The 23519-nt window shown below is 45.9% G+C and overlaps 1 protein-coding gene across 1 annotated transcript in view; it reads right to left on the reverse strand.

Annotated features, from left to right (window-relative positions):
* UBL3 (ubiquitin like 3) overlaps positions 1-23519 on the reverse strand; it is a 345611-nt gene that overhangs the window by 99441 nt on the left and 222651 nt on the right. Inside the window, exon 2 of the mRNA XM_085621653.1 lies at positions 15198-15306. Within this exon, the coding sequence (XP_085477779.1) occupies positions 15198-15306 (109 nt within the window). The remainder of the gene's footprint in view (positions 1-15197; positions 15307-23519) is intronic.

Raw genomic sequence — 23519 nt, forward strand, 5'->3', positions numbered from 1 at the left:
ACCATCTTCCTGTGTAGTGTAGGTCAAGTTGAATTAGTTGGTGTTCGGCGAGGCGGTGACACATCCTATCACTTTGCTGATCAGGAATGTTTCCTTTCGGGTTTGGTGTGAAGTGTTGTTTATCGGATATGTGCGGTCCGCAATACATAGAAAATATGAGGGCGGCTCTGGTGATCTGGTTAGAATACTTTTAAGTTAGTTGTCTTTTGGAACATGTGGTCAGCTGTTGCACTCACATATGGTCAAATGATCAAAGGCTGAAATCCTCTCTAATTGTCCCCTGCTGCTCATCTGCTCTGTCGAAGATCAGGGCCTCAGCAGGTGATGAGAAAGGCATGAGAACAGGCTGGGAGGAGAACGAGCCACTGAGAGGCCCGGGCTGCAGGAAATAAAGACTTCCAGTACATCACCCTGACAGAAAAGGGCCTAAGAAACACGAAGTCTGGACACTTGCTTTTTTTTCCCTCTCGTGACAACTCATCTGCATATATCGTCCTAAAAACGTAAGTCTGAGACATTTACAGCTCTAAAAGGAGAAATAATATGAACGACGCAGCCGCGTTGGTTTTTTTTGCTGGAGAGGAATCTGCGAAGTTAAACAGTTTATGGTATTTGGCATGTTTGTGGGAACCATTGCCGCTCTTTTCACTTCTGCTGCCCATTGTTTTCTTGTCCCGTCACTTTGTCAGATGGCTCTTTATTGTCAACGGTGTCTCCAGCTTGCAGCTGGATCAAATCAGGCACAAATGGTGCGATAAGCTTCAAGGATTTACGAAGAGAAAATCAACACTTTGTAGGACCTTCCGTCTCGGTGCTTAGCCTCACCTAGCAAAGCTGCATAGCACAGTCTGCCGCACCGAGGCAGGCATGTTTCCTTTGCTGTGGTGCTTGGCGAGATGGCGGTATTAAGCAAGCATTGGCATAGCCAATAGGTCTTGCCTTTGGGGTATCCAGCACAATATCCTTGGGGCAACAATATCAACTGTTGCATGGATAAACACTTATAAGGTCCCAAAGGCGAGACCTATTGGCTATGCCAATGCTTGTTCCCTTTTGAAGTAGGAGTCTAAGCTGAGCTTTTGAAATATGTGACTAAATTAAACAATACCAAGACTGTCACTTCAAGAATATGTTGGTGAGACCATAGACCGCGCAAGGACTCCTGATGGTCCCCTATAACGATAGGTAGATTGCCTTTATGCTTGTTTTATTTGGGCGCGGAAAGTCCATGGTAATCCTAAAATATGAAATGGTGCACTAAAATGTTAAAGGTCCTGGTTGGGGTCGATTAGGATGGAACTTGATCGGGCTAATGGTGCCTGACAAGGTGGATAATGATAAATACCATGTAGACTGAACATTCATTTTGATGTGTAGTCACCAAAAAGGTCATTTTTGAATGCCCAGTTTTTCTTCTCTTTAAAGCGCATATGAGATGTGATGCTTTGAAATTGCTATTAACTGTGGAAAATTATGTTGTTACTATTTCTTTAGGTTGCTTTTTGATTGTTAGGAATTGTGTAAAATTGCAAATACTTAATTATGTACTTTGCATAGGTGCTGTTTTAATGAATTTTGTTTTATTCTAAAATGAATTTAACTTAGTATTGTGTATGGTCTTTCCCTTAATAAACAAATAACAGTTATTTTAAAAATTCTCAGAAGCAACAGTTATTCAAAGCTGAAAGTTGGTTCTTGGGCACCACACCCCCTTTTACATTATAAACAGGAAACTGAAAACACTCTCTAAAGCCTAAATTAAATAGGAATTGGCAAAGCCAATAGGTTTTGCCTTTGGGACCAACTGGCTTTTCCAATTCTTTTCTGGGGATGTTGTACAATAACGGCAAAAAGCATTTTTGCTTTGCCAAAGTGGGTGTCATTTTTTGTATTTACTGAACCAAGATAGTTCTGTAAATAGAAAACAAAACAGTTAACTTGGAGTACCGTGAAAGTGCTATTTTGTAACGCTGAGGGTCTGGCAGCAATTTGCTGTTGCGCCCTACATAATAAAATGTTTAAAAAACATATTGCAGGACCGGGGTGGGCGGTGGGGGAGAGTTGGTGGAAGGAGAAAACAATTGGGAGTGGGCAGGGAAATACTATATACAAAAAAAGAACAATGTGTGGGAGGAGGGGAAAATCCGCACGCCAGGGAGAGAGTAACAGAGGGGCGCAGCGAAGAGCACACAGAGTAACATGCAGCTCATGGGTAGGAGAGTTTGGTGAGGGAGAAGCACAGCAAGAGAAGCGAGCAACACTTGAGAGACAAAAACACTAAGCACAGGTGCAGGTATTCGGCTAGGGTGAAACACACCAAGGAGAGAGCTAGAAAGTGCATGCACTCTCGTGGAGTGCTTAACCAAAGAGAAAAAAATACTTACCTAAAAGTGAGTAGTAGAAGGATACAAGTCAGCCAATCAAAAGGATGTTAAAGAACAAGTTACTTACTTTCAGTAATGCTTTTTCTGGTAGATTGCTCACTTTTTGACTATTCCCCAGATGTCAAGACTGGACATTTCAGTAGTACCTCAGCACCCTGGTAGAGGGCACCATGCAGCTCGGCACTGACACGTCCACTGCCAAATGAAATGGGGAGCATATATAGGCTCCAATCCCGTGCGCTGACATCAGTTGCTTTCGAGACTATCTGCATCCACAGGTTTAGAGCGCCAAAAGCAAATTGGTGTGACCAGATTTCGAGACTTGGGATCTTATTATGGGATAGAGTCCAATCACAGAACGGAGAGAATGGGAGGGTCAGTGAGGAATTTGAGGCTTGATAAGAGTCTTACCCAGAAAAAGTGCTACAGAAGGTAAGTAACTAGTTCTTCTGCTAGAGACTTCTAGCCGAAGATTACTCACCTTTTGAATAGATATCAAAGCAGTACCCAAGTGGAGGAGGGCTGTGAATGGTCTCAAAACAAAAGTCCAGTAGAACTGAGAGGGCCTATACCCTTTTAGGAGGACCTGATCATATAGACAAGTGCTTTGTGAACGTATGGAGGGACACCCACGTAGCCACCTGGCAAATGCCTACGACAATGACTCCGCACACTAATGTAGTGGTAGCAGCTATGGCCCAGGTAGAACGAGTACACAGTCCTTCCGGAGGTTGCTTTTAAGCAAGTTAGCAGGTCTTATTGAAGAACAAGATCCAGTGGGAGATGGTTCTCTTCTGCATCGCCTTGCCTTTGTATCGCTCCAGCAAACCCCATAAAGAGCTGATTGTCCACTCAGTTTTGTTTGGTACGATCTGTGTTGAAGCTTAGTACTCTATTGGGGTTAAAGTAATGGAGTCTCTCCTCATTAGAGGGGTGAGGCGGTGCATAAAACACCGGCAGGATCGACGTGGAACGGTGCTACACTTTTGGTAAGAAGGATGCTCAGGTCCGCAGAACCAGTGTGTCCTGGAAGAAGGTGGTGAACCATGGGTGGACACAGAGCTTGAACTTCATTCACCTGCCACACCGATGGAATTGCAATTAGGAACACTGTCTTGAGGGTGGGAAACCGCAAGGGGTAGCTGTGAAGCAGCTTAAAGGGAGTACCCATCAGGAAGGAAAAGATCAAATTAAGGTCCCACTGTGGCAGAACAAAGGGGGAGAGCGGACACAGATCCTGTAACCCTTTAAAAAATGCATAACAAGCGAAGAATCAAACAACAATAGATAATCACGCAACCACAGTAAACCTGAAAGAGCAGGTCCTGCTGGGCAAGGGCCAAAACAATTAACAAAACGTCAGATAACTTTGTATGGAGGGTGCCGCACCAAGCCACAAGTACGTCACAATGACAGGCGTATAAAGTTTGTCCGAGGGATGACTAGCTGTGAAGATATCAACCACCACCAGAGGATGGTCACATTTTTTCAGCTGTCCCCACTCAGTCTCCAAGAATGAAGGTGGAGACTGCAAATGCCCATGTGCAAAACCTTGCCCTGCTGCTGCGACAGCAGATCCTCCCAGTGGGGCAGCCTGTTTAAAAGACAGGTGCTCATGCCCAGAAGTTCTGGATACCTTAATCTCTGTGCCTAATCGGGAGTCACAAGGATGACATGGGCCCAGTAAGTCAGGATCTTGAGAACTCTGGGTGGAGTGATACAGGCAGAAAGGCATACAGGAGTCCCAAGTTCCACTCGAGGTGAGAAGCATCCAAGAGACGCCTTGGATGCTCCAAAGGGCATTAGTGCTGACACTGCGCTTCTCAGTGACGGCGAAGTGACTGAGGCAAGGTTCTCCCCACGAGCAGAAGAGAACTTCAGCCACAGCAATCACAGAGTTTGTCCACCCTGGCATTCAAAGAGCCACCAGGAAGTTCTCATAGTGGTTCAGCCATTTCCAGAGGCGCAGAGCCTCTTGTCACAACGTCCGTGACCACACCAAACCCTGTTTGTTGAAGTACTACATGGCGATGGTGTTGTCCGTGAGCACCTGTACCAGCCTCCCCTTGATCGATGGAAGGAAGGAAGGCTTTCAAAGCCAAGCAGATGGCCCTCAGATCCAGAGGGCTGATATTGAGCTGGGACTCCATTGAAGACCAGATACCTCTGATCTCCACTTCTTTCGGGTGGCATATCGGTCACCACTATCAGTGCTTGGTGGGGAAGGGACAGGGGTCTGCAGTTGATACAATCCGCGTCCAACAACCACCCCTGCAGATCTTTTGCAGTCTCATCCGTAATCTGGATGTGGTTGAAGAGGTCTCCTTGCTGTTGGGCCCACTGAGACTTCAGATCCCACTGAATAGCCCGCAAATGCCACCTGGCGTGCAGGACCAGCAGGATGCCATCAGTCCCAGCAGCCTCAGATTTGACCTCACTGAAATCCAGGATCGAGACTGAAAGATTAGGATCATAGGCTTAATGTCCTGAACTTTCGTCCCAGGGGAAAAGCATGAAACCTTACTGTATCCAGAATTGCTCAGATGAAGGGGAGCATCTGAGGAGCCAAGTGTGACTTCGGCACATCGATAGTGAGACCCAAATATGACAAGAGGTTCGCAGTAGTCTGGAGGTGGTTCACTACTGCCTGGGGCGAACTCCCCTTCAAAAGAGAGGCACTGATATATAGAAAGACTGGCACCACTGACATTTGCCACCACTGCTTTCATTTTCATGAACACCCAAGGGGCAAAGGTTAGAACAAAGGAGACCACAGGGAATTAAAAATGCCCTCAGGGACGGCAGGAAGTGTAAATGGAAAATAGGCATCCTGCAGGTCCATCACCACCATCCAGTATCCAGGGCTGACAAAACCCAAGCCAGCGAGAACATTTTTAATTTCTCTTTCCATTTGAAGGCACTGAGGGCGGAAGTCTAAAATAGGATGAAGGCCTCCGTCCTTCTAGGGCACCAGAAAGTAGCGGGAATAATACCATGTCTTACTTCTGCCACTTGCACCCTCTCAATAGCCCCTTTGGACAAAAGGGCTTGCGCTCTCTGCCACAAAATGGAGAGCTGGTGCTCAATCAGTGGCTGGGGGGATAGTGGAAGGTACGATGGAGAAGATAGGAAGGGTAAGTCATACCCCTTGTGAACGATCTGCAGGACCCACCTGCCTGACATTATAGGTTGTCAACCGGTTAAGAACTGGTGGATCCTGCCTTCAAAAGGGTGGCTGTCCTCAACTAAGGTCATGCTTAAAGGGTTTAGCAGCTGGGGAGGAGGGTAGTGAACTGGGCATCCCCTTGACCTGGGCCCGAGAGCACCATAACCTTGATCATGAAGCTACTGCGTCCCTTGCTGAGGCTGGACAGACTGGCGGTACAAGACAGCTTAACCAAACCGCCGAAAGGAGCAGAAAGGCTGGTTCGATTGGCGAGATGGGGCAGATAAACCTGGAGAGCAAGCAGTAGCGCTGCTTTCTTTCAATCTCATAAAATCATAATCAACCTTGTCCCCAAATAGCTGAGTCTGTAAGGGAGAACTGGACATTGCATGAGAAACTAGTAGATCACAGCCAATCATGGCGATGAATGGTAAACAACGGTGCCAATGTCTCGCCCAATGAACTTGGTGGTGTCCAAGCCACAACGAATTGTAAACTTGACTGCATCACAACCATTTTGGATAGCCTGAGTAAGGACAGGTCAGCGATTTTTAGGGACACCAAGGAGGACTTGAACCACCGAGTCCCAAAGGGCATGGGAATATTGTCCCAGGAGGCAGCTGGCATGTACTGATCAAAGAGCTAGACTGGTTGGAAAAAAAGCTTGCTTCCCAAATGTTTCTACCCTTTAAAACTCCCTACTAGGGGAGTAGTAGGGACGTTGTTGGGGTCTAACATGCTTGTGGATGCTTGCACCACTAAACTTTCTGGGGAAAGGTGCTGAGAGAAATGTAGTGTTGCCCAGGGCAGGGCGATGGCATTTCACAATTTGTCTGTTGACTGGAGGGCCAGAGTAAGGTTCGGCCAAAGCCCCCAATAAGGTATCCGTCACTGTCTCATTAAATGGTAAAAAGGGCTCAGAAGATGTCTGACCCGGCTGGATAACTTCTGTCAACATAGCCTTGAGTTCCCAACTGGGGGGCTGGAGGTGAAGGACTTCACCTGCCCTACACATTACCATGGTGTAAAAAGCAAATTCCTTTGTGGCTGGTCCAGGGGGTGAGAAAAGGCCTGTTTTATGAGACGCATCAAGACCACTATCCTCCAGCATGTCATCATACCAACTGTTGTCTTGATAGGGCTGAGTAAATTGATGGTTTTATGGTATTTTTTTATTTATTTTTTTAACATTTCCGTCTGTATTATCCATTTTTATTTTTGGCACATTTTATCTGCATTTATCCATATTTATTTTGTGTTTTGCAGACTATTTAATTTGTAAAACTGTATATTTTCATATTTATTTAACTGATTGACAGGCACTCATAATTTGTTGTGTCTGTTGTGTTTTAGCTATTTAAGCCGCCAAATATTACATAACAGTACATCCACTGGTAATTATTAGCATTATACCACAAACGTATGTTGAACACACGCAGTTATTTAAAGAAATTTCATCCTGTTTTTTAATTTCCCATGCTGTCTATCTGCTCAGCTGTTGGGCTATAATTCATGAAAGACAGCACGAAGAGTCACTTAAAAGAAGTACAATTTTCGGTATTTATCCACTTTTAAAACTGTGTTTTCTGTCTGTATTTATCTGTAAAAATCCGTTAAAACGGAAAACAGGGAGCCTTGGTCATAGTTATTGTCCATATCAAAAAGCGAGTTTAGGGTGTGTTGTTTCCCTTGTGGAGGCGCAAGATCAAGTGGAGGGAGTGGCATCAAAAGTCGTCAGGCGCGGCTTTGGTCTATGTAGGGTCAGTGCCGAATTGGAGTCAGACAGTACTATGGGTATTTCTTCATCTGAAGTCGATGGATATGGAACCGGAATTGAAGTCCCAGGGACTGGTGTGGACCATGGCGCATTAGGTTGGGTCAGGACCAGAGGCAGAGGCATTGCGATAGACTCAGAGGGTCTAATAGAAGCTGAGGGCGAACCTGCAGGCAGTTCACCAGATGAAAGGCATCTTGGATACTTGGGGCCCGTAAGCCAAAGGGAGTTGCCAAGGGTTTGAAGAGCTGGAGCAGGGCTGCGCTGAACTTTTCTATCTGTTGTTAGTGGCAGATGGTTCTGGAAACTCGGGTTCTGCGGGATACAGTTGCAGGATTGGCTTCGAAGTTGTGCGACCCTAGGAGCAAGATTTAGAGCCATGGCGCAACCCCCACGCCTGCTGAAGCGAATGTGAGAGGTGGCAGAGTCCAGCTTTGATTTCTTGTGTTCTTTTTTGGATTTAACAAGACTATCTGGACAGCAACAAAGACCGCCTCTGGAGCCTACTTGGTAACTCCTGGAGAGGGAACAGGACCGGGACTAAACCTTGGCTTTGGACAACGACTTAGATTAGTCTTGAGGAGGAGCCTTCTTATGCTTGGCAATGTAAAGATTTGATTGTGGTCGTGGATTGGCTTTGGGGTCATCGACACACAGCCTCTGCAGGTTGTGGAGTTGTGACTCGTTCCCAGACATCACAGGCACACCTGATAGAGATCTATCACAGACATTTGCTTACGACAGTCCATACATGACTTAAAAACTGTCGTCTTAGGAAGGGACATCTCTTGCACACTGTAAACAATTTGGAAAATTGGTAAGTGTCTCAGAGATGTGTGCTCCGGGGCTGGTGGTGCAGAAAGAAAGGAATGGACACCATTGCGCTGGAGCGGTGCCTGTGTAGGGTCCGCACATGATTTCTGGATTGGAATGAAGTCAGTGCATGGTGCCACATACCGGTGCACAGAGGTTTCCGGATCAAGCCCGATACCAATGGAATAGTCAAAAGGTGAGGTATCTGTGGCTAGAAGTCTCCATCAGAAGAGGTTATTCTCCAGGGGATGGATACACATTAGTAGGGGATGGAAAACCCCTAGTAGAGGAAGGAAAGCTATCAAATAAGTAAGCAAACAAAAGTGACAAAAAGTTAACCAAAAGTAACCAAAGGGGCAGACTGTAAGCCCACTATTTTTGTGAAGCCCACAAATGGTCTTTCTCAACTAGACAGCTTGTAACGTCTGGGAGGCGAGACATAAAAAACATGCAACCTCAGGTAGGTCAGTTAATAAGTCATAGGTTTCAATGGAGAAATTGGTGATATAAGTGTTGCACAGGGCTTTACGTGGGATGAAAAAACTGGGGGGGGGGGGGGAGGTCTCTCAAAGGGGCGAGGACAATGTAACTAAGAGCGTGGCTTAAGAACACATAAGCTAAAAATCTGTGCTTAGAGCATAGTGAGCCGCCCGACTTGTATTTTGCTGTTTCGGTCATTGCATCCAGATATATGATACAACAAGTAACATAATACCTACAATAAGTCAGGACTATTGACTTTGTCGATGTTTGTTTGTTGCATAAGATCAATAAGCAGCAACTATGGCTTGTATATAATTTTGAAAAAGCTTCCACTTAAAGCCCTGGTGAAACCAGGACAATGTTGCTACTCCTGAGTTTGTTTCAAAAACCGAAGGGAAATCCAGACGTAGATGACTCTCTAAAGGATTTCCCTTCCCCAATAACGTTCACCTGGCATGAGGTCATGCCATAACTTCTCCACTAGTGAGAAGTGAGCTGTGTAAGCACGCGCACATAGATGTGCCTGCTGTCACTACAGTTCGTAAAGAACGGACCTCCTGTGCTAGGGCACAAAACAGAGCCCGATAGAGACCCATTTCGAAGGCCCCCTTTAAAAACTGCAGGTCCTCAGCACCGGTGAGACCCGGCCCACTTAAAGCCCTGGAGTTGCACCTTAAAAGCAATGTTAGAACGCTTTGTTTTTAGGAGGTGCAACATGTTCGGATTAAAGACTGACCTGTCCCAGCTAATCCAATAATGAAGGTGACTGGACCCAGTAAAATAACAAGCATTTACAATGCAATGGTCTCGGCATTGGTAAAGTTAGAGCTATTGGCATTGCTCATGACATTATTTTTGTTAATGTTTTTGTTTTTAAAACATTTCAAGAAACGGCATTGTTATTTACAATGTCAATAGCTTAATCACTCTCCAATGCGAGACCTAGTGCATTTGCACCCACACACAGATTAAGCTAATGACATTGTAAATAACAATGCCGTTTCTTTACATGTTTTAAAAACATAAACAAAAATAATGTCATGAGCAATTCCAATAGCTCTAACTTTAACAATGCCGAGACCGTTGCATTGTAAATGCTTGTTGATGTTTGTGGCACGGTTCACTTGCCAAATATTTTCATGGCTCTACTCATACCAGGGCTCTCAGAGCCGAGCCAGACTCTCGGCTCTGCCCGTGTACTTCTTGGCCACCTCTGATGATGGATGGTACAGGGTAATGGGTGAATGCTGCTGTGGGCACGTCGATATCCACCTAAGTTCTACACCCGTTCACATTTACATTTTTTGGATGTGTGTGAGGTGTTGTATCTAACACGGTGTTTTGAAGGCTTGGGTAGTCATTGGTGGTGGTAAGCGCTTTTGGAAACCATATGGCATGTTTGGACGGTTTCGTTTGTCTGCACTGAGCTCTGTCTAATGTGTCCTGTAGAAGGTAATTTTAGTTTGGAGTATAGTTGATGAACCATTACAACTGTTTAAGATCTATCTGAGGTGCATGTGCACGTGGTTTGTTCTTTTAAAAGCGTACTGTGGGGCTGACTTGTAGAGCATCGCAAGGAAAGACATACAATGATCTTAAAAATAATATGGAGTGTAGACCGCCATGTACATTTAGAGATGACTTTGATGATGGGAAATGCCCACTAATTCGACATGTGGTATCAAGCTGCTAGGCATGGACGCCCAAGGCCCCTCGAAGTGCAGCCACTCTAGAGCCATTTGTCCTTCTAGGTTCACTGTCTGTTGGACTGGTGCACGAAGTGAGCCCCACTCAGGTGCCATATACCTGGAGATAACAACCCTCCTCCCAGGTGTCGTGTGTGGGAGAATAGTGCACCCTCATCTCTATTCTCGCCTCACAGGGCACTTTGTGCTTCAAAAGTGTAAAGTGTGCTGTAGAATGTCCTCAGTTGAAGAACCTCCAATCCAAAGTCACGTGGAGGGAGTTTGATTGTCTCGATCACTATCGTTCCTGGCAGATCACCAACGTCCAGTGCTGTATTCAGTGCGCATGCGCAGCATGTTTCCGGCACAAATTGGGGCGGGGACAGTGAGAGCTGACCGGTCCTTGTGAAGAATCCTACAGTTTTACATTGAAACTAATAATTTTGAGTTCACCTGAGGCATTTAGCATAGGACTAAGAAAAGGCGCGCTCGTACTTCTTACTGTCATTTATTTTATGTCCATGGGAAAGGATCTGTGGGGTCTATTAGTGATTAGCACCTTAAGACTGGTTATATAGAAATTTTCTATAAATATATAATTTTACTAAAATTCTATTAAAGTGCCTCTGCTTAGCCTCAGGTCGGTGCCTTTCCTTTTGCTGTTTCGGTACTCTAAAACAGGCGGGTTTTAAATGTACTTGTGAAATGGGTGCATTTTACTAATTTGCTTTTAAATGTAGGAGATAAAATAGATTTCTAGGAGTGTAAATAATTTATAGAAAGCACTTAACTTTTAACATTTTTGTAAAGGGTTATTTCCTTGAATCAAAATGGATGCTCGTTATATCGACCTTCGGATAGATGAAAGGCCCAATCCTCTTTTCTCGAACTAAAAACTTTGCGCTAGCAGTTCTACATAGATCTCGGCATAAACTATTTAATTCACTATGCTAGTTTACAATGATATCTTCATTCAAAGTCTGCACTTTATGAAGCGTGCTATATATAATCTGGGTCACTGAAATGCTGGGATTTTGCGGCTGCAGCGTTTTCCACGTAATTATGGTTTTGCCACATAATTCATCACCTGCTGCATAATCTGCTGATTTAAAAAAAAAAACCTGTTTCTAGGCCAAACGGATCAGGTTACTAAAACGCCGCAACCCGTGTTGCTGCTCAGTGGAAGGCCCTTGCAAAGTATGACTGGTCGTCATTCGTTGCTTGTTGCTGTATTTGGGTGTCCGACTGGTTCTAATGATGTGAATGAAACCGTAAGTGTTAACATATATAAACAATGTAAAATATGTGAGGCAATACTTTTACAAAATGTGCCACAATATATTTTGCCTTTTATTGGCGCATAATTAAGTAATTCCCGACACATAGTTTGGTTGCCCCCTGTCGCATAATTTCCGTGGCCCTGGCACTTAACTGTTATCCTAATGCACATAAGTGTATGTTTAGCTTTGTAGCTCTTAGGATCACACAACAAAGGAACAGCGCCCTCTAGAGGAGTGAAGTCGCAGGAGCGGTCTGATCTGAAACATCGGATAGGTGCGTTTCGAGGTGCACGCGCCCGTCAGATTTGAGGTATGTAGAGGCGCTGTGGACACCATTCTATATTTTGGAGGCCTAGACCCACTCCAAGGATCGGCAACTAGTGTCCACCTCGTGTTTTAGGGTGCTAAACTCATACCACTGCCTCTCCCGCCTATTCTATCTATATACAAGCCCGGGAGCACCGCTAACCATTGGGAAGGAAAGGCAGGGACATCGGTGACGGACAAACCGAGACCGTGCTGAGTGAGGAGCCTGCTTTGGTGAAAGTGGAAATGGAGGGAGGAAAGCTGTGTGAGGGGCTCGACGAAAGGTCCGATCTGTGACGAGAGAGGGGGTCTGTGTCTGGAAGAGTGTTAAGGCTGCTTCACTCTACTGAGTAATCCCGAAGAGAACTCACCATATTGTCCTGTTGAGGCACAAGTTACAAAAAATACCATAACCCGTAGCTACGCCATATCACTTAGGAGTAGCTTTCTCGTCCCCACCATTAAACCGAAAGGTTTGCGGTTTTTTTTCTTGCTGGATGAAAAGTGGTTGTTTCTTGTTTTGTGTCAGGTAAATTTTGAAACAGAAAATTGTGAACTTGGTGTTACATGCGAACCGAGTCCTGATAACGCCTGCTTGTTTTTTAATTGATAGAGATCGCCATGTTGGCTAAATGTTTTGCTGCCGAGTCAAAAACGGCGATATAAATTAAAGTGCAAACTTTGCCCATTCAGCAGGGCTCTTTGTGCTTGGGGTCAGGTGTGGGGGGCAGCGCCTTTGTGTGGATACCTTGGATGTGAGAGCGGAGACTCCGGGTTACGGAATGAGCACGGACGCTGCCCATGACGCGGGTCCGTCACCTCAGCGGCCAAGCACAGAGCTCCTGCCGTACAGTAGGAGATCAGGTGAGGGAGCAACGCCGGGACACCACCGCCTTTCTCCGAGGCACAGCAGAAAATGCCTCTGAGAAAGGGAGTGTCCTTTTCGGATTGGGGGGCGTGTTTTGCTGTTGTCTCCTCCCTGAGACTTCTCGCAAAAAACACGCCCCCCGATCCGAAAAGGACGGGGCATAATCGGAGTGACTGGACCTCTTCTCCAGTGGCTGGCCAGCATTTAAGAGGCCAGCCAATGGAGAACAGGAGAGAAAAGGGGCGGGTGCAAGCCCCTCTTCTCAAACTCATTAAATCTCGCGAGCGAGACTGCGCAAGCGCAGCCTTCGCTAGCCGAGACCTAAAAAAGGCTAAGGTGGTACATCCTGGTGAAAAAGGTGGGGGCGTTATGAAGGAATTAATTTGCCCCCACCATTTGCACTACTGCCTACCACCCGGAGAGGTCGCATGCGTGGAGTAAGGAGATGTGTGGTTGATTTTACCTCCCCAGAGAATTTTCACTAGAATCGGAGATAACTGGGACTGTAAGGGCTGAGTAGGAAAGCACTTTTCCCCTGCAAAGTGGCTCCACCAAGGATATGTTTGCCCAGGTAAAGAATTAGAAGACTATCCTAGGCCGTTTCTTTTAGGAGTGGTTTCTCTCAGTCTGTATCCATCTGCTAGGATGATGTTCTGAATTAGATTTCACTATAGTAGGAAGAGGGAGGTGTAATCAGAGGCTGGTACTGCTGAGCTAACGCCCTACCATCTGGTACAAACTGGCTGCCAAACTTCCTCTAAAACAACACAACCACATCAACTTACAAGCATCACCCTGGAAATTAAGTGGAGCTGCAGGAGCTTTATGCCGATTTCCTTTCTTGGGGGACAATGGTGGTCCTGCCCTGATCCTTTTTAAACAGAACATATGAAAGTTACCAGACCCTCCCACACAATACTAAATATGCAAGTGTTCTTGCTTCTAAAAGAGAATAATGCAGACAACCCGCAGCTTTAAGGCCACTAAAAAAATCTAAATACCCAATTATCAAGTGTAAATTAACTTTTTGGCTCAATAGTCCTCCCAAGGGAGCACGATATTCACAATGCCCAGGTGTCAACCATGCCCACAAAACGGTCATTAAATTAAAAAAACTACTTAACATCTAACACTCTTGACCCAGAGGTATTTCGGACCAAGGAAATCCCTTGGTATAACTTCCCAAATCAGCCACACCCAAGCCCACCAGTCTGTGCACAACATGATCACACCTAAGCCCACCAGTCTGTGCACCAACATGATAGAGGTGGTCAGGCCATCAAGCAATTCTTAGGGGAGTGGCACATTCAAAAGCATTCACCCATGTCTCTTGTTTAAGAGGCAGGAGAGCGGTCCTGTATTCCCAGACCCCTAAAGAAAAATACATACACAAAATAGTCGAAATAAAATCACAACATGGAACGTCTAAAGCATTTAAAGAAGCACTGTGATCATTGTGGCTAGTCTGGGGGAAGAAGGTCCTGCCCCTATGAGGTCTGTTTGACTTTTATGTTTTTTAAGTTTCGGCTTATCAACGTGTTTTTTAATTACCTCTATGAGGAAAGTACATTACAACTAGATACCCAGTGCTTCTGCTTGGAGAGTAAATGCCGACGTATCATGACGTCAAGTATCCCAAGATCAGTATTTTTAGAGGTCAAGATAATCAACGACTATGGGATGATGGGAGAGACTACTGGCAGCATAATGTGTTAAGCTGAATTCAATGAGATGTTTCTTTTTCTATTCTACTGCTCCCCTTGCACCTAATATCCACAACATGAAGACAAACTAACTCAGTAACCTGCGTTCCTCTGTTAATTTAGACGCCCCTTATGTGGGTTTTAAACACTAGCTACAGGTGGTTGTCAGCCATCTTATGAAATCGGATAAAAATAACTTGCCACATGTTGACAGCTAAGTAGATATTACCGATTGACAGACACCTTTATGAAACATGTTAACGACACTGTAATGCCAATATCGTAGGGGCTAGGACTGCCCACTGTTGCTAATGGCATAACACCTGAAATGAGTGGTCAATGCCCAGAACTAGTGCCCTGTTATCAGCTATGTTTAATATACTGCAAACCCTACTGCAGATTCAATTAAACATACTAGGGGCACTTCAAGGTGGGCCGCGGCAATGACAGGAAGTCTCAGATACATTTTTCTGCTTGAATTAATCAAATATAATTAGACATTTACTACACAAAGCACTCTTCTGAACAACCCCACAGCACAGGGATCTTAGTATTTTCTGTTACTTCGTGTGAAAAAATTTGACATTGCACATCCACTGCTGAAAACAACTTTTCATAGAAGCAGACGAGAGTAAACTAAAAGGAAATCCAAAACACAAATAAAAAATAACTTTTACTAAAGGTTTGAGGCTACAAGAAGAAATAAGTAGGAGCGCATCAAAAAGAGATACTCACCCATTGGCCAGTTCTCGTATACATGCTTAGCAATATCTGCCGCTGAATCATTGGGCGAAAACAGAAACTCTTTTGTCTTCCCACTTACCAAGATAAGACGTAAATTAATCTGCAAAAAAAAGGAAAACTTTTTTTACAATACTGGATATACTTTGTTTTGATCGCTTAAATCATGAGAATTAGTTCCCAGTTGATCAGTCAAATTAAGAAGGATGAGCTAAGATAGAAATAACGCATCTAAATGAATTTGGGATTCAGCTGTCTTCAGACACATTAGTGCATCGACTGAAACAACAAAATAGGATTTGTAACTGTAATTTTCCACCTTAAATAGTGCCAGTGGAAGTTCTCTAACTTGAAGTGCTTTGCTGACCATTTTGGAAATTCGAATCTTTTGGATACACAAACGTGCAGCGATGAGAATCCAGACCAGCCAACACAGGAAACAATCCCATTGAATCCAACCAACCCAAGGTAAGGGGGAATATAGAAGAGATTTGAGGGGAATTTGCAGGGGTGAAGTCTAGGGGAAAACTCCGATAGCGCTCTCTGAGCTGGGACGGGTCCTCACCCACTCACCAGGTGGGTGAGAGAGGAGGGGGGATTAATGAGCTTCTGTAAAGAGGTCAAGTCAAGAAGGACTGGGCATCACTTCCACAATGGATCAGAACAGTGAAGACCCTCAGAACAAGAGATTATCTTCGTTTCCTCACGAAAAAAAGCATCCTCACGCTGTGGCGGTCCTATAGATGCAAAAACTGTGTGGAATACATTGGCAATACGCGAGTTGGCTGGACTGGGAAACCCATGTGAAAGTTTCACTATGGGGTATACAGTAGAAAGTTGGGGCAGGTGGTCTGCTAAACTGAGCATGGCTGAATCGTGCAAACATATTTTTTTACTTTTGCATTACAATTTTAAGCGTGGATTTGAGCAATCAAACTGAAAATCATCCTGAGTGGGACAGCATACAACCACATAAATAAGCTTTTAGGCTGACTTGATACTATACTGAATCAAGCTATACTTTCCAAAGTAGCAAAAGTAGTAGTCAGAAGTGTATATTACATTCTTAAGTCGGCAATTTGAAATGCCTTTCTGATTTTCTTTGGCCAAAGATCACTCCTTTCATACCAACTTAAAAGCGCCTATAAATACATCCAGTGTGTTAATGTGTCCCATAAGCCTGTGTTTCACAACACAAAAACAACTCTCCAAATTAGATTAACGTTGTGAAACAAAATCCTTAAGTCAACTCTTCCTGGCCCATGTGGATATTTTAAATTAAAACCGGAGGAGTGTGGCGTAGGGCTGGCAGGGCTTCCATTCAAAATGCAATTTCACCTTTCCCTTTAATTAGCTTTCAACTCCCTTCCCCCTTTCGAATTAAGCGGCTCAACAGGATAGGCGGCACTGGTTGACATCACATATTTTGTTTCAAGCTGTTCACCTAGCAAGTGTGGCATTTCCCTTCCAGCTAGGGACTAGGCTATTGCTGTCATTACTCATAAACTCAGAAATATTATAAAGGGAAATCAAAGTACATGACAGTAAATGTTTCTATTTCTCTTTTAACGGTCTCAACACTTCTGGTGTCTGCTCACTTGCTGCCCTGTGTCCCCCCCGCCCCCTTTTATCCTTCTCAGGGTTAACCCTTCTTGGCAGCCGCAGAACGTGCAGGTACGGGCGGTAGAGCCGGATTGGGAGTGGATTCAACAGATGACCACAAGGGAAAATTAAATAATTAATTTTCCCTCGTTGTCTGCCGAAATCCCACATTTCCCGGCCCCATCGCTCTTATCTGCACGGGCCGCGGCTGATTCTTGGTCACTTTACTTCTGTGTAGGATGTGTGCAAAAAAACTTCACTCTGCAAGAACCCTGCTACTGCGAAGATGGCCTGATGCCAAGTAAGTTAAGTGTATTTGCAACCTGGTCTTGTTAATGCATGAGATATGCAGCGAGCTCCTGACAACTGCCTTCTATTCAGTTCTTCTTAAAATCCTGGAACAAAACGGTAAGAGCTGACTCCTCTTCTAGGTCTCTAACTCTCTCCCAAGCAGGATTCACCCTGACCAGGAATAGATAGCAGAGGTATCAACAAATCAGACACCACTGCATCAGGCTATATAAAGGTCATCCAAATTCCAATAATGGTGGCCACACTTATATTAGTAAGAGCAAAGGCCACAGTTTGTTGGCTGCTTTCACTCACAGGCGATCAATCGTGGGTTCGCTCTGTGCTCTACATTTAGAGTGATACCTTTCTATCTCCTCCCAGATGAACATTCGTTTCCAGACACTTCGATTTTTACTGGGTGACCATCAATGAATTCAGTCAGACATACCAGGTGGCCATCCAGTTGAGGCAGCTGTTTCAACACAAACCTGAGTAATCCAAGAATACTGTGTGATCATAATCATAACAGTACATGGCTCATTCACCTCAAATCAAACAGGCGTGACAGATGGACGTCCACTTCTGGCAGCCATGCCTCATCCACCACTTAATCAGGCACATTGGCTGTTCCTCAACAATAGTAACCCTACACAACCCCAGCTTCATTCCTACTCAGTAAGGTATTCAGGGTGGATATAAACCTCCAGATAGCTATTCTTCATCTACCAGTCACTCAGCTGTACAGGGTGGACAGCCACCTATGGTGGCCATATGTCCATCTTCCATTTACCCATGTCATCCAGGTGGCCATATCCTTATAGCGGCCATGATTGATTCATCTGCCACACACCTCCGGTAAACTCCTTGGATTCTTTGCTTCCAGGCAGTAATCCATCTAGATAACTGTTGGACCTAAAGTCCTAGGGTAGCTTGGCTCAGGTGGAAAGGCCTAGTTCCGGAGTAACATGTCGTGCTTGCATCACACTCACCTCAGCACTCCAGCGTATCACCACTAAAAACGACTCTACACCAAGGTATTATAAAAGTTAGAAAAGCTTTCTTTCCTTTTATCAGGTTTTTCTTTTCTTTCAAATGAAACCAATCAATTTTTATCTACACCACATTAGGGTCAAAACATTTCGTTGTGGTTAAATTGGCAGTTCTTAAGTACCTTAGCCCTGATGTGAAATCAAGCGCGCCACCTGGTGGTCAAACACAGCACAGCAAATTCAATAACGCTTTAAATAGAGTCATTAAACATAGCGCTGCACATAGCAATTTCATAGCGCCTTAAATAGAGTCATTAACATAGCACTGCACTTGGTAATTTCATAGCACCTTAAAAGTGGCCCTTCCGCTTAGCGGTGTACTCAGTACCTCATTAGTGCTATCCCCGGCAAGTACCTAAGGCCTTAACGGGACTCTCCGTCTGAGGCGAGGTCCTCGGGCCCGAAACTCCCTTGTCCTGGAGCCCTACAGAGGCAGGAGATGCTGGTGAGGTGGGTCCCAGGTCAGGGGGAAATGTTGTGGCTCACTGGGCCTCCCCAGGGGAGGGGGGAACTCTGGGCCTCTCTACGGCCTTCCGCACGCCTCCCCCAGGGGTTACCTTTCTCCTCAGCCTTCTCTCGGCCCCTGCGCTGGTTTTCGCCCCTCACGGGCCTCCTCTCAGTCAGCGCTCCACTCTGCGCGGTCCGGCGAGGTGGTGGGGGCTCCGCAGGACTCCAGACGGCTCCGGAGTTTCCCTCAGACTTCCAGGGCCCGCACCCGCAGCCGCCGATGCAGCGCTACCTGCGGGGCGCGGCCCAGTCGGCAAATCACCCGGTGGCGGGGGCGGCGTCTCGCAGTCCGCCCCGTCACGTGTTGGGGGGAATCCGCTTCACGGCCTTGCGCGGCCCTCACAGGATGGCTCCAGGCCTGGTGAGGCCTTCGCAGGGTTCCAGTGGGCTTTCCTGCCTTCCGACTGCAGCGATGGGGCCCTGGGCTTCTCCACGGCCCGATGACTATGGGGGCGATCTTTCCGGCCCTGGGCCGCAGCGGTGAGCTATTCTCTGGGACAGCCCCGACGGGGGTGGCACAAATTAAGGGGTGGCCGGCAGTTCGGGGGTGGCGAAATGTTCGGCGCCTAGCGCCCCCTGTCTCCTCACAGCGACGCCCAGGCTCAGGACAGGTTGGTTGGAATGCGGCAGGCCACACGCCAGTGGCGGAACAAGATAGGGGGGACCCAGGCACAGTCAGGAAAATGGATAAGGTCAGAAATGGTCACTCTCTTCCCCAGTTCTCTTCAGGGGTCCTGACTAGGCGGGGAGCACAAAAAGTTGACGTGATCCCAGGGTCAGAGGCTGAAGGCAGGGCTAGGTCACGAGGTAGGGGGTGGTGTCAACCGAGGGGGGAGAAAAAGCAGGCCCCAAGAACAGTCAGTTCCCCCCCCTCTGGCGCTCCTACCTCTCCACTCAGGTGCCTTACTCCTGACTACCTCAGTTCACTCCAAAATGGCCGTCGCACCTCACCTCTATATATCGCCTGGGCCCTGACTGGCTAGAGTGGCCCAGAAGGTTCTGGAACTCCTCATGCCAGCCTATGGCCCAGGTTCTAAGGTGACAGTTTAGGCCACCATTTTGTGGAGGAGCTCTCTCCCTCCCTCCATTTTAGGGAAGCGCCTTGAGCCACACAGAGCCTCTAAGTCAACACCAAAAAAAACTAGTGGACAGAAAAATTAGAGGGTAAAGGAAGAAAAAAATGAGGAGGGGACAGCCAAAGGGCTGGCAGGTCTAACAGTAACTTCCTATGCATATTGCTTCCTACTCCATTGTTTCTGAATAATCGAAACAGAAGCCAGTCAAATCAGAACACATGCAGTTGGGGCATGGGTGAGCAGAAATAATCTTTAAACATTCCAAATCCAAATTGTTCTTATGACAGCCACAGTGTAGACTGTAAGATCTTCCTCACGTGCCAGATTTTGATATTCTCTGAGAAAATTCACACTCCAGCTCCTTTCCCCTCCTATTCTTTCTTACACTGGGGTTGAACTCATCATAAGAGGTTGTGCTTGAAACATGATTATAATTTGAGAGTGACCCCTTAATTAGTTGTATCACCACAGCTACAAAACGCTAATATATAATAATGTTACATATTGCACAAGGTTACCTATATGGCATTGCGGTGGTGCAAGGCACTGTACCAACAACACTATTTTTACCCCCGTAGATTGTTGTGGACAGGTTGTAGAACTGAACCATACCCCATGGGTACATCGCAATGGGGAACTTGGGCAGACAGGTGGTGCAATCTGCTTGATTATCTCACAAGGGGACAACACAGACAGAGGAAGTGGTCGCCAGAGGACTCCACGCAGGTATAAAGTAGTCTGGAGTCACCTGCACAAGATATAGGTTCACTGAGCTTGAGATGAGGGCGGGAGGGTGGTGAGATGTATATTATCATGTATACGGTCATATGGATGAGACAACATATAAGATGTTAAATGTGAAATGTGTACAATGTTATTAATTGTTCAAAATGCCAATAAAAAATATATTTAAAAAAGACTATTTATAAATATCCTAATCAAAACAACCATCACAGTGACGAGATTATTGATGCATTAGAAATGTAAAAACAGATAAACTTCAGAGGAGTTAGCCTAACGGCTAGAGCGGTCGACCTCGAATCTGGGGAACTGGGTTCAAATCTCGGCAATGACGCTGAACATCCTGTGATTCTGGGCAAATCACTTAATCTCCCTGTGCCTAACAAAAAAAATGAATGTGTTCTCATGTAATGCAACTGGTGCTATGTAAAGCGCTCTGATACCCGATTCGGGTCAAGTTTGTGCTATATAAAACTCTTAATAAAAAAATAAAAAAATCATATATTTGAACTTTAAAAATATGCCTTTAAAATAGCAACAAATATTTAAAACTTGGCAGAAAGAGTTACCTCCTGAACTTATTCTTCTCGTTTTGTAAGGCACAACTTTTAAAATAGGACTATCCTATCTGCCACTATAAAATGTTCTCGCTCAAGCAGAGGGGGTTCTTTCTGTTAGACAGAGACTGGAAAGGAAGAGAAGCAAAGAGAGTGGAAGACAGACAAAGCAGGAGTTCGCTTGTATCTCTTGCATTGAGTTAGAACATGGATATGAGCCTGTGCTATATACCAGACCAGCCAACTTACATGGTGCTACTGTGCGACACGGTTTCGGTTCCCTTCACACGGTCACCTGGTGAGGAGCTGTAAACCACTGAAGTGTGTGAATTTTCAGCTCCTCTCTGGAGGCTGTAAACAGCCGATGGTAATTAAGATGTGTGAAAACATCCCAGGACATCAGCAGCAGCCCACCAACCTTTGTCTTTCTATTTTTTTGGAGAGGAAAATAAGTCAGTTGGGGCAGATGGGCCCAAAAGCCAGCCCTCAGCATGAAGCCCAGCCACGTCCTCTTATCACAAGGTTAATTTTATTTCCAAGTTGGCAGGTCTAATATACCAACGTGTGTGTGACAGAAAAAGTGGGAGGTTGGTACATAAATGAGAATCTCGTTTTTTTCCTGACTCACTCTGGTGTGCTGCCTGGGGGTAATAACTTCGCCCCTGCCCCCCACTAACCCACACTCGCTAGTTAAATAAATCTTCGGTGGATCTCTCATAATGTTGTATTGTCAGTCTGCTCTTCATCACAAAAAAGAGGTATTACCATGTCCAAGCACTCAGTCGTGGCGTCCCTAGAAACCTGCTACAGAACCAATTAGGAAATCCTGCGGTGTGAACAAAAGGGTGTATGCAGGGGCTGATTGGCAATTCACTCACTCTAGGTAATGCCAGATCAGCTGGCTTTATTAATGGCTTTGGGGTTTGGCCTCTGCTGGTTATGGCCCTTTCACTATTAGGTTCACATTCTATCCATTAACATCTCTAAAGGGAAAGTCATATTTCTAAAGTTGCATTGCATACCTGCCAACTCACACGGCGCTACCGTGTGTCACACGATTTCGCCTCACTTCACACGGTCTATAGCAGAGAAGATGAAATCACATGGTGGCAGGGAAAATGAGCTAAAACCCCCTGTAAATGGTGGTCTTCCAGTTCGTTTTTCCGAGGCTTGGAACTGCCAACGTCCATTAAGGGGTGTGAAAACACCCTATTTGTTTTTTTGGGAAGAGGAAGTTTGGGAGGAGTTCAAAAGTGCCTCATAGCTAGGTACTTCTGGGCGCGAGGCCCCGCTCCCTCCTCACACAGTGATTGTTCTTCACGTTGGCAGGTATAGTACTAGGGTGACCAACCGTCCGTAAATTTCACGGGCAGTCCGTAATTTCGGCCGTCTGTCCGTTGTCCGTGAAGGATTCTTTAACGGACGCCATTTGTCCGTGATTTTAACCGGGCACCGGTCGCACCACAGCTTCCACCCACCTCCCTTCTTGACTCCGATGCTGTACCAAGGCTCAAATACCCAGCAGCATTGGAGAGGCACAGCGGATGTCAACCCTCACACCTTCAGCCCTTGATGAGCTGTTACGAGGTTTTGAAGGTGACTGAGAGGGAGGGGCTGCAGCTGCATCTATTCAGATGCAAACAGCCCTGAATGGGTCATGTCTCTGCAATTTAGAGGGGCCTCACACTGTTTTCTCTTGATACTTGCACAGTTGTCACTATTGCCTCATGTAACGTACCGATTGATTTTGTAACATGCTCACTTATGTATCATTACTGCTCCTATTGTGAAGCGCTCCGACACCTTCGGGTAAAGTCCGTGCTATATAAAAACGCAATAAATAAATAAATTCCCTTTCTGCCCAGGGCCCCAAACATCCTAGAACCGGCCCTGATTACACCGAGGCAGCACGCGGTTCTCTTCACAGAGCTTAATTACTGTCACTAAATTGTAAGCAAAACTCGGTTCTTCAAACATGCAGTCTATAATGTAATAAAATAAAGAAATGGCGCAATCGCACCCACACTGATTAACAAAGTATGGAGGACAATCCGTTAAATCAGTTCTCTTGGAGTATCTCCTTTAAGTACTGTACATCAGTGTGGGGTGGCAAAACTAACATTTTAGAAAGAGAGCCTGTCTTCTCGTTGTATTGTCCAGGAGGGAGCCCTACCCCCACCCTGGAAGGGCCAAGATGATACCTGAATACTGCATGCCCACCCCTGTGCTCACCCTGGTGGATCCTGTTCCCCTTCTTGTGATGGCTCCTGCCCCCCACCCCCCCCAGTGATGGCTCCTGTCCTCCCATGTGGTGGCTGCAAACCCCCCCCCCCCCCCTGCCCCCCATCCCCGTCTGTGATGGCTCCTGTCCCCCCTGTGATGGATCCGGTCTCTGCCCTGGGTGGCTTCTGCCCCAGTCCTGGAATGGCTCCTGCAGCAAGGGTGAAGTTCTTGATGGGCCTCTTCTCAAAAAGGATCAGCTCAAAATTAATA

The sequence above is a fragment of the Triturus cristatus genome, chromosome 8 (genome assembly GCF_964204655.1).
Source record: "Triturus cristatus chromosome 8, aTriCri1.1, whole genome shotgun sequence".
NCBI classification, from domain to species: Eukaryota; Metazoa; Chordata; class Amphibia; order Caudata; family Salamandridae; genus Triturus; species Triturus cristatus.